Below are 17,315 nucleotides of genomic sequence, written 5' to 3' on the forward strand. Positions count from 1 at the left end.
ATGAAAGAACCTATAGGATTTTGTTTATTTGGATCTTCTGGCAATCATCAGTTTTTTTGTTGTAACCCATTTAAATTTATATGTATTTACCTGTATTTACCTATGTATTTACCTCAAAACCAAAAACAGACCATTTGATGGCCCATTAGGCCCATTGTCTCTGCAACATAAAAGGTAAAAAATAAATAAATAAATAAAATAAAAACAAAATCCTGTGAGAAGGTGCTGCTGATCGCCACAGGGCTATGTATATGAAGTAAAGTTGATTCCAGGCCACTTCATTAGTTAGAAATAACTGACTATAACTGACAACTATATGTTGTAATGAAGCAACGTAGAGCACTGCTGTGTTTGAGCCCAGAGGCCTTGAATATTTTATCATTAAATGATTTGAATGACAAAGTTAAGCTAAGAATTGCAATGTTAGGTATGACTAAATGGCAAACCTGACATCTACTGTTACTATTCTTAAAGCCATGGGGCATTTGGGTCCCAAGAGTCCAATCAGATACAGTGCATTCAGCTACTGCAGCTTTCAGCTTTTAGATAAGAGCTTTCCAGAACCAACTGGAAGCTTTGTCATTCAGATAGTGGAGGCAGTTTGTGTGCACAGCAGTTTCTGGCTTTGTCTCAAAGTGACAGCGAGCCGTTCAGAGGCAGCACAGTCAGCCACAAGGACACCTAGACATTGTTCTTGCTCTTTTTCTTTCCATCCACCTCACCATCCCCTCCCTTGTCCTCTGCTGTGCATTAGAATACATTAAATGCAGTTAGAGCATTTCGTTTTTTGCAGGATTGGAGGGAAATATGCTGTAGCACCTCTGTTCATTTGAGTCATTGACAAAAGAATACAAAATGCTCTGAAAATGAGAAAAAGGAAAGAAAGACATATTATTTGGTAATATGGATCAGAAAATGAAATTGGGCAAATAAAGGAATTATCCTTTAATATCAGGACATTTTGCTCAGGTTCAGCTGTTATTCCTAGATTCATAGTTTTTGTACAAACACATCCCTTATCGAAACAGAGAGAGAAGTTAGGCAACTTTTCTTGCCTGAGGATGTAAGACTGACAGTACTGGGACAAGACTGTACTGCCCTGTCTTTCCTTTCAGGTACCAGCACAAAAAAAAAAATAAGAAAAAAAAAAAACCTGTTTTCTCTTCACATTGGTGCTCTTGAGCTGTGGGCAGCAAACCCAATGATGCAGTATAGCTTACAGATGTCTAACATGAAATTTGTCCTGTAAATAAAACACAGTAGCAACTGTTTTAACTTTAACTCTCTCTCCTCTCAAGGTGGTGGTGAAAACTCGCACGGAGTACCAGACAGAGAAGAAGCGGCTGAAGGTCCCCAAGGTGGAGGAGTTCACCATCAGCTTCACCGATGGGGTGTCTGAGAGACTTAAAGTAAGAACTCTTACAATAAAAAGCCTCATTGTGTTTGTAATAATATTGATGTGCTACAGGTTGTTCTGAGGACCCAAACATGGACATGGAGCTGTTAAATGATGACAAGAATTTTATTAAAACTCAGGTAGACAAACTGGAGCTGAGCAGAGGTTCATATGGAGTGATTAGAAGTGGCAGGATGCAAAGAGCTGGAGGCAGGTAGGATCTTCTGAGGGACACAGGGCTGGTTAAAGGCTGGTTTGAAACATCAGAACAAAATAGTCAAATGGCCTGAAAGAGAACAGACATCCAGCATGAAGTGGGAAGCTGACCCATTTGATAAACTGTTATTGATGACATGCTGGAAGACAGGTGCAGATTCATTTTTTTCTTTTGCAATGTTTTAGTAAGCTATTAGCTGTAAAAAGCTCTACCTGTGATGAAGGTTAGGCGATACCCTCACAGCAGAATCACAGAACTTTAACCAGTTTATGGCCTCTCAGATTTGTCTGGTGAGCCATCGGAGGGTCCGCTGGACAAAATAACTCTGCTCTATGCTGAGCAACTAAAAACTAGCCAGCAGCGTCACAACAATAAAATGTTCCTACAAATCAGCAAACCAGTCACCCGCAATGTTTTCTTGCAGAACAAACTCTTTTCCTGCAGTTTTTTTTGTGATAGTAGCTCAATTTAATCATTTGTTAGCTGAATTTCGCTTGTTTCTAAGTATTTTTACATTGCTGGATTGGTATTTTATACAAGGACTTGATTGATTTTCTTACCGTTGCCACAACCTGTCAACTAGCTGGACAATGTGTATATGAATCCCAGTTACAAATTCATATAAATCTGCATCGCCAAGGCACTGTCTCCTCCAGTCTTGCGTTGTCAAGGGGAGCCAAAGAGAACTCATGTTGTCATGGCAGCAATGAAAATCTCCCTCTATGGCAACCCTGACAGAGAGCAAGTGAGGAGAAAGAGTGTACAAACGTAGGTGTGCAGATGTTAAAGTGTCAGTGCTTGTGAGTAAATGAGAAGTGTAACTCTGGCCTGGAAGAGTCTCACATAGCAGAAGAGAAGAGAGTTAGAAAGTGGACACTAAAATAGGCTGTGAATTTTGTCTGGAAGCAGAATGAAGCGATTTCAGGAAATTGCTGCCAACGGGAAGCAGAAAACTGAACTACAGTACTCCAAAGCCGGGATACGAAATACAAATATACCAAGAATCTTTTGTTTGGTTGCACTTTGAACTCCCCTATTAATTTTGAATACAGTGAAGGATTTAAAATAAGATCAAAAGTGATGTAGTTAAAACAGGGTTATGAAATTTTGTATAAAATCTTGTAGGTAGCCTTGTTTATGTAGCCTACAGTATATATTGTCTATCTATTATAAAGATCACAAATGGTACTATAGAAATAAAGACAATGACTTCAAGTCCAATTTAGTTGATATGATTTATGTCTAGTTACACTATGTAACCTGAGATATACAGACTGAGGGTGTGGTGGGTGGCTCTTTCCTCCCACAATTAAAAGACATGTAAGGTCAGTTAGGGATTATAAAACTGACCTGAGGAGTGAGGGTGAGCATTCATGGTTGTTTGCCTTATTTGTCTCAGTGTTGGCCCTACAATGGACTGTATCCTGTATCCTGATAAGGATAAAGTGGGTATGGAAAATGGATAGATATCCAATTTTAAATCCCCATTTAGATACCTAAAAAAAAACTGGTATCTAAACGATGGCGTTACGGATGAAGATGAAGTTTTTTAGTGTCGTTGCTTATTTGTTGAGTGAAATTCCTTGAAAATAAACTTGGCAAATTAAACCTGATTCTGATTCTTAGTAATTGCTTTTAAAGAAGCGAGTGTGGTTAACCATTATTTACAGTGAATTGATCTGGAACACTTTTAATGTTAGGTCTTCAGAAGAGAAAGTATTTTGTGGTCCTGAGTTTATGGCACTGATTGTTTTTTCCTTTCAGAATGATCGCTAGCTACAATGCTATCATCCTGGTGATTGCTAGCATTTACTAAATGCTGGAAAATTTCCCTGCGAAACCTGCTAAACACCATTATCATTATGTGTATGCTTAATTGCATACTGATGCTAGCATGACGTTTGGTTCAGAACACAGCTGAAGCTAAAATAAATGCCTGAGTACTGCCTTACCGAGGTGCTGGGCCTGTTTCACTAAACCGGGAAGATAAGCATGAATCTCCAATTTAGAGACAAACTTACTGAAGAAAAAGTGGTGATGGGAGTCAGTAATTTATTTCATTTCATTTCAATGACCACAGTCAATCACCAAGAGCAGCACAAATGAGCTTACTAGATGGTGCTCATGACTAACAAACAGCAACTACCTGAGAAACATATTTGGCTGCAACATTGCATTCATGTCATTGTGTTTACCGCTCATTAGGCTGATAAAAGTATTTCTGTTTGGCTATGATTAAAAAAAGTTGTTTACATGTCAAGTAAAGGGGAAGAGCATCCTAAAATACATCATGAAAACCAGCTATCCTACTTGTAAAATTGACATTTAAAAAAAAAAAAAAGAACAAAAGTCAAGATTTTTTGGGTTAAAAATGACTCAAATCGCTACTTACAGATTAAAACCAGGTTTAGTTTTTCTTGCTCAGAACAGTTTAGTCAAATTTATCCAGTTATCAATAAACATGGTTATTTTCAAGTAAATGTGGTGCCTTTGAGATGGAGTAAATGCAAGGTGCCTTGTGAATACCACTCCCCGTCTGCCAAGTGCCTGCTGATCTTAGCATGTCACTGCATAAATCCTGCCTCGTGTATCTGCTACCCATCCACAGCCCGCCCTCTGCTCACCCCAGCACCCCCACCCTTTTCAGTCTCTTTAACTTTTCAAAATTTTGCAGTGAGAGCCAAAGAGAGATTGAGATCCAAGCAAATATCAAATAATTAAAAAATTAATATTATTGTAGTAAAAGAATAATGGTTGGTAAAAGTAAAAAAAAAAGCTCAGTTAATAATGAGGAATAACCAAACTGGTTATTTTCTGTAAAATGCATGTATTCTAGAAAATGAAAAAAAGAAAAAAGAAAAAAAAATCTTTCCCTCTTCCCATTAGTGGCCCAAGGGCCAGGTATAGTACAGAAGTCGTGGTGTGCATGTGCATCTTACCTCAACAGTGTTTTTTTTCAGCCCTGACCAATGTTCATCTTAAACTGCCACTATTGATGCAGGTCTATTGGAAACCCATAGAGAAAAACAAAAGAAAAGAAGAAACCTAACAGTGCCCAAAAATGTCCATTGTTAGGTCATTGCTAATACTTGTCAGAGCAGGTCCAAACGCTGCAGTGGATTTTACAGTCTTCTCTCACTCTGCATCAGCTTTTGTTAAGCACAAATTTCAGTCTGTGAGTTTGTGCAGTGCTTGTTAGTTTTGGGTGCCCAGCTGAACCTTTTGCTTTGCTTGACAGACAGAGCTGATTCTGCAGCCCCACATACACACACACACACACACACACACACACACACACACACACACACACACACACACACACACACACACACACACACACACACACACACACACGTACTGTATAGAACGATGCATGCTTTTCTGTGCAGAGCAAACATTTCTAGATGAAAAGCTTGTGCGCACATCTCTCTTCAAAGCTTTGCAGATTTTGTTGATGAGTGAAGAGCTCAGTGTAAAATGCTCTCTAATCTGTCCTCCCTCCCTGCCTTGTTCCTGCTTACCATCCTCTATCCAGCTTCCAAATCATTCTTTAGACTCTTTGCATATCTCAGAATTTATATAGAAATTATATCATTCACCAATAATTGTTTTGGTGAAGCAGTAATCCTTTTCCAGTGAGTGAATCAGTAAAAAGCTTGTTCAGTCTCTTATTTTAGCCTAAAAAGATTCTAAAAAAAAAAGAAAACAACAAATTATAAGATGTTATAATTTGGTAAAGCTATTCTTCTGTCCTCCCATCTCTTTTGTCCCTGCCCTGTCCCTCTTTTCTCCAGATTTTTCCCTTTCCTCAGACCAGGTTCATTTGTCATCGCATCTTGTGTCCCTGTCCCACTACCCATCCGTCTCTCCTTCTCTAAAACCAGTTAGCGCCGTCTCCTTTATTTGCTCCTCATCGTCCGTCTTTTACCCACCTCCCTCCTTCTGTCACTGTTACTCTGATTATTCCCAGGAGAGATGAGGTACAGTGTGTTCCTTTTAATTGTTTTTCCCATAAAAGAGTGGTGGAAAGAACATTTCCCGCCTCATTAACAAGCTAAAATACAGACTTAAAGCTTCCATATTTCGCTGCAAGTGGAGCAAGTTAAGCCTTGAGAGGTCCTTGCTAAGTGATACATCCCAGTGCCCTGAAAACATAGACTGAGTCATTTTTATTATGGGTTTTTAGCTAATCTTAACCAGGTTAAGTATATTTGAAGGTGTTAAAATAGTACAAACAATAAAAGCACTAAAGATTAGCACATCTAATGATTTTGTAAATATTTTTGTAAACATTTGGACACAATTGAGAGAATTTAAAGGATAACTGTGGATCCACGTGCATGTTTCTAAAGTTTCAAACACTGTGTCATAGCCATTATTGGGCTTAGCTGCCACCCCCTCCATACAAATCCATGCGATTTCTTATATAATTTCTTTTCAGAATATTTCTAAATCATAAATCACCTCCCTTCTCTGTGGACAACACACATTATTTTCAGCATGGTACCACAATCTCTGTGTTTCTGCTTTATATCACACCTTGTTGTGTGTGAAATTAGATATTCACATAAAGTGTTATTTCTGATATGCGGCTTCTCATTCACACATACACTACACAGCAAGAAACTGTCCCTGAGAGATTCTCTCAATAAAACACACCATATGCCAGAGTATAGAAAAAAGAGACTTTGATGCAAACAGCTTTTTTTTTGTTTGTTATCAGCACGTTGAGAATTATGGACGAGGGTGTTTATATATATACATATAGATATATATTTAGAATAATAGAATATCAATTAAAGATCCAACTAATGGTTGTTGTTGTCCATTACTGATGCAACAAATTTATTCATTCCAAGCTGTCAGACTGTTTAGGCATAGATGCAGCAGTTAATTATGAGCAGAGTAAACACTGTAAAGTGATCAGTAAATACAGATGTAACCATGGAAACCAAATGTCTGGATGCAAGAAGGGGATGCAATGATGAAATAGAAAAGTATACATTTACAGTGTTTGTGATATGAATTTGCTCTTCAGCCTGTGCTGCAATAGATCTATTCCATTATACCAAAGAGTTTTTCATAAAGGCTTAAAATGAAAATGTGGATTAGAAGAGAGGAAAGCATGAGGCGGGCGCTGTAGGGCAGGGATTGAAAGATGCAGGTGCAGAGATTGATGAAGGACTGATTTGATTTGTGTTGTCCAGCTTGGTTTCTGATGCTTTCTACTAGGAAAACATGGTGTATTTGGACAGCTTTCATCCATGCACACACATACACACACTTTAAAACCACAAGCATACAACACTTGCACATTCACACTCCTAGGAAAATGCCATCACAAACCTAATCATGAACAAACTCACACACACACTTGCATGCATGCTGTTTACCACATGACAGTGCCGTGACTGCCAAGCAGGACATGCTCTGTGCCAGCAGAAGTTAGCGGGACTGTGCAAGTAGCTGTGGGAGAGGCAGTCATCGTCCAAAACAATTATCCCATTATTACCTCCATTTCGCTTTCAGATAAAAGGTTTGCTGCAGTCTGCTGCCTCCACAGACCGCCTACGCTGTTCGTCAGGTTGGAGGTAATTACTGCTGTGGGTTGGAAACCTTACACACCCTCCAGAATCACATATTGTTCCTCCCTGCTTTGTAGGGATGACTAATAGTACACTGATTATAGGAAGGGTTCACAGCCCTCATCAGATCTCAGCTAAACACCCACACTGATGCGCATGTACAGTCTCAGTTCTCCTAAACAGTTAAGCCCAGAACTTGTATCCACTTAGAAATGCAATAAATTTGCCAACTTCTTTAGTAAAAAAAATCTAAAAATCAAACTAACGCCATACAGTCAATCAAGAAACATAATCTGCCTAAAATTTAGAAATAACTCGAATGTCATGTCACAACTTGGTTGATTTAAAAATCCTAAAAGAAAATTTGCCATTTTTAAAAAGTAATTTTTAGAAAATGATCTCCCACAAATAATTAACAGCTCATTGGCATCGGTCCTTTTTCCCAAGTCAATAAAGATAGCTGCCCTGAAGCCACTCCTAAAGGAAATGACTCTAGACATTTCTCTAATGAACAACTATAGACCTGTCTCTAACTAACCTCTTTTATGTCCACGATTATTAAGAAAGTTGTATTTAACATTCTTAATGTCTTTTTGAATGAAAGTAAAAAACATGATAAATGTCAATTTCAGGCTTTCAGGCTTCCAAACTCATCACAGCACTGAAACAGGCCTGGTCAAAGTGTTAAATAACATTAAGGTGAATACTGATTCTGGTCATATATCAGTCGTGGTTCTGCTTTATCTCAGCAGTGTGTTTGATTCTGTAAATCACAGAATCCTGTTGCAGAGGCTGAGAAAGGGGCTTGGACTTTCTGGAGCCTTCCTTAACTAGTTCAGGTCCTAGAAGGCTAGAATTATTTTGTCACGATTGGCAGCTATTAACCTGAGCAAAATATCTTATTATGTGTTTATTGGGGCCCCATTTATAAGCCAGCTATGGCTTCTGGGGTGTCCCATTTGTGATATTTTGTAAATTGTTTTATACTGTTGTCATGTCTTTGTAATAATAAAGTGTGAGCGAGTGCCCAAAGCTTGTGGTATCCCACAGGGGTCAGTTTTTGGACCTCTTCTGTTCAACTTATATATTTCCTTTTGGGTCAAATATTCACAAACTTCAGCAGAATTAAAAGTTTTGTCAGGATAAACTCATCCAGGTGTTAATCTCCAGTAGACTACATTACCGTAATGGTCTTTTAACAGGACTTCCCAAAAAGATCATTAGACAGCTGCAGCTCATCTGAAGTGCTGCTGCTAGAGGACTAAGAGATCTAAACACATCACACCAGTTTAAAAATCTTTACACTGGCTTCCAGTGAGTCACAGAATAGATCTGAAAACTGATCTGATAGTCTACAAATCCCGGAATGGTTTAGGGCCAGAATACATCTGTAGTATGTTCCATCTAGCAGGACTGTTAGGTTCAAAGACTAGTCCAGCTAGTCCAGACCAGATTCCAACATAGTGAAGCAGCATTTAGCTGTTATGTTGTAAACAAACTGCCACTGGAGACTAAACTTTCACTAAATGTGGACACTTTTAAATCCAGGTTAAAAACATTTCTTTTCTCCTGCACCTTTGCATAAAACCTGCACAGTGTCTTTTAACTGATTACCGATTTATCTGCCCTCTAGATTGCCATTTACTTTTAATGATTTTCATTTAGTTATTTTGAATGATTTTATTTTATCATGATTTTAACATGATTTTAGTTGTTACTGCATTGTTTCTTTTTCTTTTTAGATCTACTACATTTGAAGGCACATTGAATTATGCTTATGTATGAAATATGCTACACAAATAAATGTAATTTGCCTCAAGTGAAAAATAGGGAAAACTCAATAAACTTGACAAACCTTTTTACTAATCTAAGTGTAGTATAAGTGGGCAATGAACTTCATATCAGACAATGATCATCAGAGAAGGGTGGCCAGATTTTTTTTTTTATTTATTTATGTTGATTTGGGAGAAACTGCATCTCATTCCTTTTCAAATCATTGCCATTCTGTGTATTTTTAACACACATCTTCTTCTTGTCTTAGTTACTTTTTATTCTGACTTTACTGTAAATGTTGCCTTGTTTAAAATTTCTGCTTCATCTTTTCCAGTTTTGTTATTTCAAAAGGAAACAAAGCAAAATGTGAGGTTCCCTGCAATGGTCCGATGAATTAAAAAAACCCTGTGCACCTCTTTGAGTTCACATTTATTGTATTTTTTTTTTTTTTACTAATTTTTCCTACAAATGCCTTTAACTCATGACAGATTCTAAGTGAATCTTCTATTCACTTCTCTTTGGATGTCCATCAATAGATTTTTCCATGAACTGTAGCAACTTTTGCTTCTTGATATAAGCCATTGTGGATTCTTTGGTGGTTTGTAGGATTGTTATTATGTTGTATAAGCCATCCTTCTTTAACCTTTTAATTTTTTTGTGACATTTTCCAATGTAATTTACTGGTATTTAATTAAAAACCATCTTCAGTCTACCAGTGAAATGTTCTCTGTGCCACTTCAGAGTTTGCTAAACAGTTTTAAAGGCTGTTCTGTTACACAGCATGACTATTTTATCCCCTCATGTCTTAGAGAAGCTAACATTATAGGTGTGTCCCAATTTAGGATCTGCACACTTCCGAGTGTGGATTCGTCGGCCACCTATCGCATCGTGGTGGTGCGCCAAGCACTGTCTCAATTCGAAGGAGCATCCAAATCCACCCCACAAATCGGCCCTTTGTGTGGCCTCAAACAACGGCTGCTCGTGATGCATCTTTCACGCCCTCTTTTCTCCCAGAATTCATTGTGCACAAGACAGTGGCAAGTTAGCAACCAAGCTCAGTTCTTGTTTTTTTTTAAACTACACTTTAGTAGAAACGTGCCAAAACCAAGTATATTAAAAATGTTTGTTAAATGGTGGCATAAAAATTCTGTAATATTTGATATTCATGGATTTTTTTAAGGGGTTAATGAAGAGTCTACCGCCTGGAAAACAACAAACCGTTTTTTTTTTTTTGGTGTCAACATTCACTAATGTGTCCTATGATATGCAAACTTAGTAATGTCAGAGGTTTAGGTGATTCAATGTCCTACGTTACTGCTATGGGAAATTCTTGTTGGCTAGGTAGGCTGTCCCATTTCACTAACATTAAACGGACTTTGGAGTGTGCAGACTATGTAGGACACTCTGTAGCCTATGTAATCTGCACACTCCGAAGAGTGCAGACCCTTAATTGGGACTCACCTTATATATACAGTAACTCACCTGCAACTTAGAGTAGGAATGCTTTTATACTTTCATGCCTCTGAATATTCATGTGGGTCCAAAAGTTACCTAAAACTAGAAGATGCTCTTCAGTAAGAGAGAACTGAGAGGAACTAGAGAGGAAAAAATTAAAGCAACACTTGCTCTTTGCAGTCAAACCCAAGATACAGAGAAAAATTAATGCCATTTATTTCAGCATTTGCACCTACGTATAACTGCAGATGTGATGCATTCGTTTGAGCTCAGGTGGAGAATTATTTTTGAAGAAACATAATGCCTGCAAAAGAATTCATTTTTCTTTGGAGGGACTGAAAAAAAAAACATAAAGTAGAAAGTGCAAAAGGTGAATATACTCAGGTAAATATGCCACAAGGCTGTCTATTTAAACTTTTATTTGTATTTTTCAAACATATCAACAGCTGATTTGACTTGAATGGAGAACAAGACTTGGCGTTATTGTTATCTGCAGCTCAGCAGCTGTGGTTTTGCCAGAAGCAGCTGTGAAAGTGATTGGCGGTACAGATTAACCTGTTTAGAAATTCAGCTTGGCGACATTTTGCCTTGCTTATTCCCTACTCCTCTCCCATTCTCAACTCAGTTCCTCCTTAATTCTCACTCCCTCTCCTCATCATCTGTCAGGCTTAAACTCTTCTTTACCATTTTGCATCCTCTCACCCATGTCCACGTTTTTTTTTTTTTTTTTCTTTTCGTCATGTCATAACATGCCAACAGTACGCTAACACTCTCTTATCAAACAGCACAGTATGCAGGGAAGCATTTTACAGCACTTCTAATACAAACGTTCAGTTATAACTGAGCCAGCTCCAGTTGGAAGAGATACTCAAAGATATTTTATTGTTCGGAATTGGTCTATGATAAAAAAAAATTAGTGAGCCAGATGTTAATGATTAAGAACCCTTAAATCCCAGAAACTTGGCTTTCACACATGCAGAAAACACACTCATATAAACTTCATAAACTGGTGTTAAGTTTGGCTCTCAGCTGCACATGATTGTGTTATTTGCTAAAGAAAATCAGCTTAACTGTAAAACAGAAAACAATGTTCTTACAGGCTGCAAATAGCAACCCTTTGTAATCCAAACCAGCATGCAACTAGATTGTGTCTTCACAGACCACTGAGCCACAAATGCAGTCATGGGCAGGTCAGTTTGCCATCCCACAGGCTTCAATGTCGTATGAGTCTAAGTCATTTGTCAATTTAAAGTGGTTTATCTGTCCTATGAGACACTGACAAACAGTCCAGACAGACAGACAACTTGAAATCTTCAGGGCTGGAGAGATAGACAGATAACAACAGAGGCAGAAATTGCTGCTGTGAGTGATATTTGCAGTCATTTAGATGCCCAGATGGTTTTTGCTCTGCTTTGCTTCTAGTTTCAGCTCAGATATGAAGCTGTAACTCAGAGGACAATGTACTTTAATCACTTCCATCCTATCGATATCAGCAGATGTGAATGCATATGCATGAATCGTGTCTCTTAGCCAGTCGGTCAAAGAGAAACATTTGAATAAAATTCTAACTCTGTGGCCTATTTAATCTTACAGGTCAAGGCAAAAAAAAAAAAAAAAAGAAACTCTTGTTTTTATACAAGGACACAGAAGCTGCCACAGACACACTCTCTTGTTAGACTTTCTGTAATGACTCAGTGTTCAAGTTTTGGCCAGCATGTCCATTATTAAATCTTTTGGTACTTATTTTTCAATTTAGCTGAACTCGTTTAAAAGTTTTATATCATTTGGCTTTCATGATGTTTTCAAATCCACCACTTCCTGTAATGTGGATTTTATACATTCATAGAGGAACCACATTGCTTATAGCCCCTTTAAATAGATATTTTTTTCAACAGACAGGCGTACAGTCGTCCAAAAACACAAGGACAGCCCTCAGAGCTGCTGCTGTATCTTGCTTGAAAGCTGATTGGCTGAAAGTTAGCTCAGAAGAGTTGACTCTGGAAAACAACTAATTTCATTAAAAGAAAAAAGATATTAAAACACTATGAAGACTTAATAGTCAAAATCACAGCCACACTTAGTTTCACTCCAACATAAAGAAGATCTTTAAACTCCATTTTCCACAGCAGAGCAAAGCTAAATCACCCACAACAGTCTCAACAGAGACAAGAGCAGATCACAGCTCATATCCTTCCACACTGATACTGTCTCCAAGTAGCAGCAAAATGCTAAAACACAGAAGTGTGGCTCCACAGGAGCTATGTGAAGCAGTGTGCAGAGGTGTGCCTGCACCTGGAGCTGCTTGCTGCAGACCACTCTTCTGTGGTTCACCTGTACAGGAGCAGTGGAGTTCTGCTGGTCACAGCTTTAAACCTTCACTGCTGGAGGGCTATTTGCCCTGGAGTCCTGAGATAAAGCACATGGAAAGGATTGAATTCATCAGTATGTTCATACTCATGGTGTATCTTAGATAAATGGCCGGAACAGCAGTTTAACAAGCTGTTCATGGATCAAACTGGTGACATGGTTTTCTGAAGGATGAAGGCAGATGAAACGTGTCCTGTCTGATGTTTTCGATGTGACACTGCATGCCACCAAATAAACTGAATCCTTTTCTGTCATAGTTCAGAATATTTGGGGTGGACATTAAAGGTTGCAGAATCTGATTTCATGCCATCAGTCATAAACAGAATATGCCACAGGAAAGTACACTCAGTGACTCCTCCACCCAGATAATGCTCGCTTCTCTTACTCAGCATAGTCAGAAATGGTTGGTGCCAGTTCCCCCAAACATCCTATAGAACGTACGGGCTGTCCGATTCCACCTTTCTGATGGTGAGGGTGGAGCTTTGCAAATTGAAAGCAGAAATCACCAAACCTTAGTGTTGATTGACGATTTTGCTTGTGATACGTCTTGTAACACATAAAACATGTCAAAAGACATTTCAACAAGCAGAGGAAGACTTTCTGAGGGCATCGTGAACTGAGTTTCTCACATGACACAAAGAATTAAAATCTAATCTGTTATGTTTAGAAATTCAAGGCCAATCAGACAGATTCAACTAACACATTTCAGCTGCATCTCAGCTGCTAAATGAAGTTATTTCTGATCATTCTGTTACTGCAAAATACGAATGGAGGTTTAAAAGAAAAGAAGAAAAAACAGACTTTGATGTTTCCATGTTGAAGTGAAGAACGAAAGTGAGTGGTCATCGTGCTCCCTGTCTTCTGACAGAGTATTTTGCTTTGCTACTGCTGTTCTATCAAGCTGAGCCATGGGAACAATTAGAAGAAAGAATGCGTTGGACTAGAATGACCCACCATGTCGTCCTTCTTTTTCACTTTAACATCTGTCACCACAATCCGTCTAACTTCTGTCTTACTTCTAAATGTGTTTTTTCATGCTGCAAAACATCAGTGAAGTAATTCTCAACCACCAAGGACAGCATACAGCCTAGAATACAGGCATTTTAAGAGCAAAACTCATTTATTATAAGTGTTTTTAAGCTTATTCATGTTAATCTATATTATTACCAACATTTGACTTCATGTAATTTATTAAAAGGGCTGTATCCAGTTGCAGGATGTTTCAGTTTGTTCTTGAATATGCCACCTGCTTTAAATCCTGCAACCACATTTGTGAGCATTTCCTACGCTTTGATTCATTTTTTTTCTACAAATATCTACTTATTTTTCTTGATGCCTTTTCTGTGCCTGAGAGTCCTTATCCAGCTAAAATATCAAGTTCCATTTTCACATCTTCAGCTCTCAAAAGTTTTTAGATATATTTAACGTGATGCAGGATCTATAGCTGAATGAATGACAACAAACCTCAGATCAAAAGCATTTTCTTTTTCTGAAAACATGTATTTGGTCTTTGTCTGCATTTCTGCTTTAACTCTAGCTTGAAAGCTCTGTTCCAGAGCACATTTCTCTAAAATATCTGGTTTTTGCTTGGTCATTGCCAAACAGTGAATAATAGTAAATCAAAAGCATGTTGACTCATGAATAAACTCGGCTTGCCTAGTACTTAATCATAAACCACTGATTCCATTCTGATAGATTTTTACTTATTATTAAATGTATCGGTAGCCATTGTTTTTATAAAGGATCAAATGCTGGCTTTCATCAAACTTCATCTAAAAAGCTGCCAATCTTTCTATCTAGCCTATCCCTGCTGCTACTAGACCACAGGAAGGCTACACCTTGGACAGGTCTCCAGTCCATCACAGGGTGCAGATAAAATTATTTTACTTAAATTATATTCTAATACTTAACAGCCACAGAAAAACTACTGTATCTTTTGATACCACTAAAAACAATAGCACTACCACCAGTACCATTTTTCAAGTGCAGTATATTGCAACTAAGAAATTATGGTGAGAAATCACAATTAAATGCTAAAAACTAAACTTCAAGCATTAAAATGAAATTTTCATTGCTTCAGGTTATCATGTAAAATTTTATTTTGTGCAGAAATGTGAAAATCTAAAAGAAAAGTGTGTGTGATATTCAAGTGTGGTATACAAATACTACACTCCTAACACTTAAATACACATGACACACACACACAGAAACACTCACAGAAACACATGGTGGTTCACACATGGTGAACAAATTGAGAAACATAGAAAACCCCATGAGACGGAGAGCTGGTGAGACATTAGAGTAATGAGCCTTGTTTGGTGGTGTAAACAGCTGTTCAGATGTGTTTGTGTGTGTGTATGTATGTGTTTGTAGGAGAGGAGGTGGTTCCGATCATTAATAACATCTCCTCATTTGCAGCATCTTTATTTTGAAAATTAAGATCTGATTAGCAACTTTAATCCAGATGTATCATGTCTATTACTGATTCCTGACCAGTGTAGAGTGGACCTAGTGATGAGGAGTCTTCCAGATTTGTCTTTATCATAGTATTTTTCAAATAGGGTACTTAAGTCAGGGAATTATTTTAGAAATAACTAAACATCATCATGTCCATTGAACAGAGGAAATCTGGGGCTACAGAAATGAGAATTTTATTTTTTGTAGAATCTGTTCCCCCAAACAACACAGCCTCCTCTGAGCAGTGACTCCATCTAGTCCAACAGTGTGCACTGAAAAAGCCTTTGAAGTTTTGTCTCCAAAGAGACCTGGCTTAATTGGGATACATTATCATAATTAGCACGCATCTCCTGCTGAACTTGCATAGTCTCACTTGAGCTTGTGGATTCTGTGTGCATGTGAGATAGTTTTGATGTTGTTCTGGGGCAAGATAATTATGTTATCAATGGATACATAACCTTTAGTGGAGCAGTAATGTCTGACATTTTCGTTTTACATTATTCCTGAAAAATAGGCTGGTATTAGCTTAAGCTAAAAACTTTTCCATGAATCCCCCTCAACATCTCTCTCTCTCTCTCTTTTGTTTTTTAGAGATTATAAAGAGGCTGTGCCTATGTGCAGAGAACTAGGCCAAGTTAATGGTTATCGTTGATGAAGAATTTAATTCTAGCACAGCTTAGGCTCTTGTGGATCATGTGTGATCACATTGGATATGTTTAATTATTATAAGTCAATGGACTAATATGACTATAAGAGAGAAAAAAAAACTCTATTCTGTGTATATTCTTTTATATCTCCTTTTCAGAATGTAATCTGTAGGATTTAAGCCTTCAATTTGAAGCCAGCCTGGTCAAATATAAAAGATAATTCAGCAGCTGTGTGCCTGTATGGAAGTGGCAGAAAAAGACATTGAAGTACAAAATGTTAACAACTCATTCACTTTTTTCATTTGTACAGCAGTAGATTGTATTTGTTCAAATCTTTCTTCTCACTTCTTTGTAATCTTTCCATTATTATTATGGTATAATTAAATCCTCTTTCACAAACTGAAGAAATCGATGTGCTTGTGGTTCACATTCTATTTGTTGTGAGCTCTTGTGAGCAGTTTAGCTTGTTGGCCTCAGATGAATCAAAGCAGACCTCAGCTGACCTGAAATACCAGCAGAATCTTGTTTTTCCTCAGGTTGACACTTTAACAGTTTGTCTTTCCATCAGAGACACGATGCATCTTGACAGCGGAGTGTTTGTACTTTGTTGCCTCACTACAGTAGCAGCGCTTGTCTCAACCGGATAAGCTGTCCTCGAGAGTCCAAAGAGTCGGTGTCCTTGACATCCCTCTGCCCTGTCTCAGATACTCTGCTCTGAGGCAGTCAGCTCCCCAAACACTAGAGCTGCCTTTGTTCCACCAAGTAGAAACAAAAGTGAATTTTTTGCTGAAATTCCTTAGGAGGAGTAACAATGCACAAAACAAGAAAAAAAAAACACATTCATGGTTGGTGTGTTCTTCATGGATAGCTCTCTAAATAGTTCTAAAAAGTGCTCTGATGTTGGAATGTGGGGCTACTCTAGTAACTGAACATAGCCTTAAATAACAAAGTGATATAGATAAACTATTACTCACTTAATCATTTTACATTTACCTGTGATGCTGCTTTATACTGAGTCACACAGACATCAGCTTCTCCTTAAAGGTCCAAGCTGCTATTAGGACAATATGGCCGGGAGATATGCCTATGATGTTGTGATATTTTCTTAATTTATTCTGATACACAGTATTTATCTTGACGCATAAAAAGACACCAGTAAGATGTAAATAAACTCTGTTAAAAGGGAAAAATCGAAAAATCACTTTGAAGTTCAATTTAGCAAACATTTAATTTTCAACTGGGGGTCATAAGCTTTTAACAAAAAAACTGTATTTGGTGTTATTATTACTCTATGGTTACCTTTCCTCTAGAACAGGTTTATATTTAGTCCTTTTATCATAAAAACGTATTTACACATTTTCCATGTTATGTTGTGTGTGAATTATTGCGTGGAAATTTCTCAGGAAAGGTTCAAATTT

General features: G+C 37.8%; 1 protein-coding gene across 1 annotated transcript in view; it reads left to right on the plus strand.

Annotated features, from left to right (window-relative positions):
- Nucleotides 1-17,315, plus strand: part of nsg2 (neuronal vesicle trafficking associated 2) — a 50,947-nt gene that overhangs the window by 18,881 nt on the left and 14,751 nt on the right. The window contains exon 3 of the mRNA XM_042008939.1: nt 1,299-1,409. Coding sequence (XP_041864873.1) covers nt 1,299-1,409 — 111 coding nt within the window. The remainder of the gene's footprint in view (nt 1-1,298; nt 1,410-17,315) is intronic.

The sequence above is a fragment of the Melanotaenia boesemani genome, chromosome 15, assembly GCF_017639745.1.
Source record: "Melanotaenia boesemani isolate fMelBoe1 chromosome 15, fMelBoe1.pri, whole genome shotgun sequence".
Classification (NCBI taxonomy): domain Eukaryota; kingdom Metazoa; phylum Chordata; class Actinopteri; order Atheriniformes; family Melanotaeniidae; genus Melanotaenia; species Melanotaenia boesemani.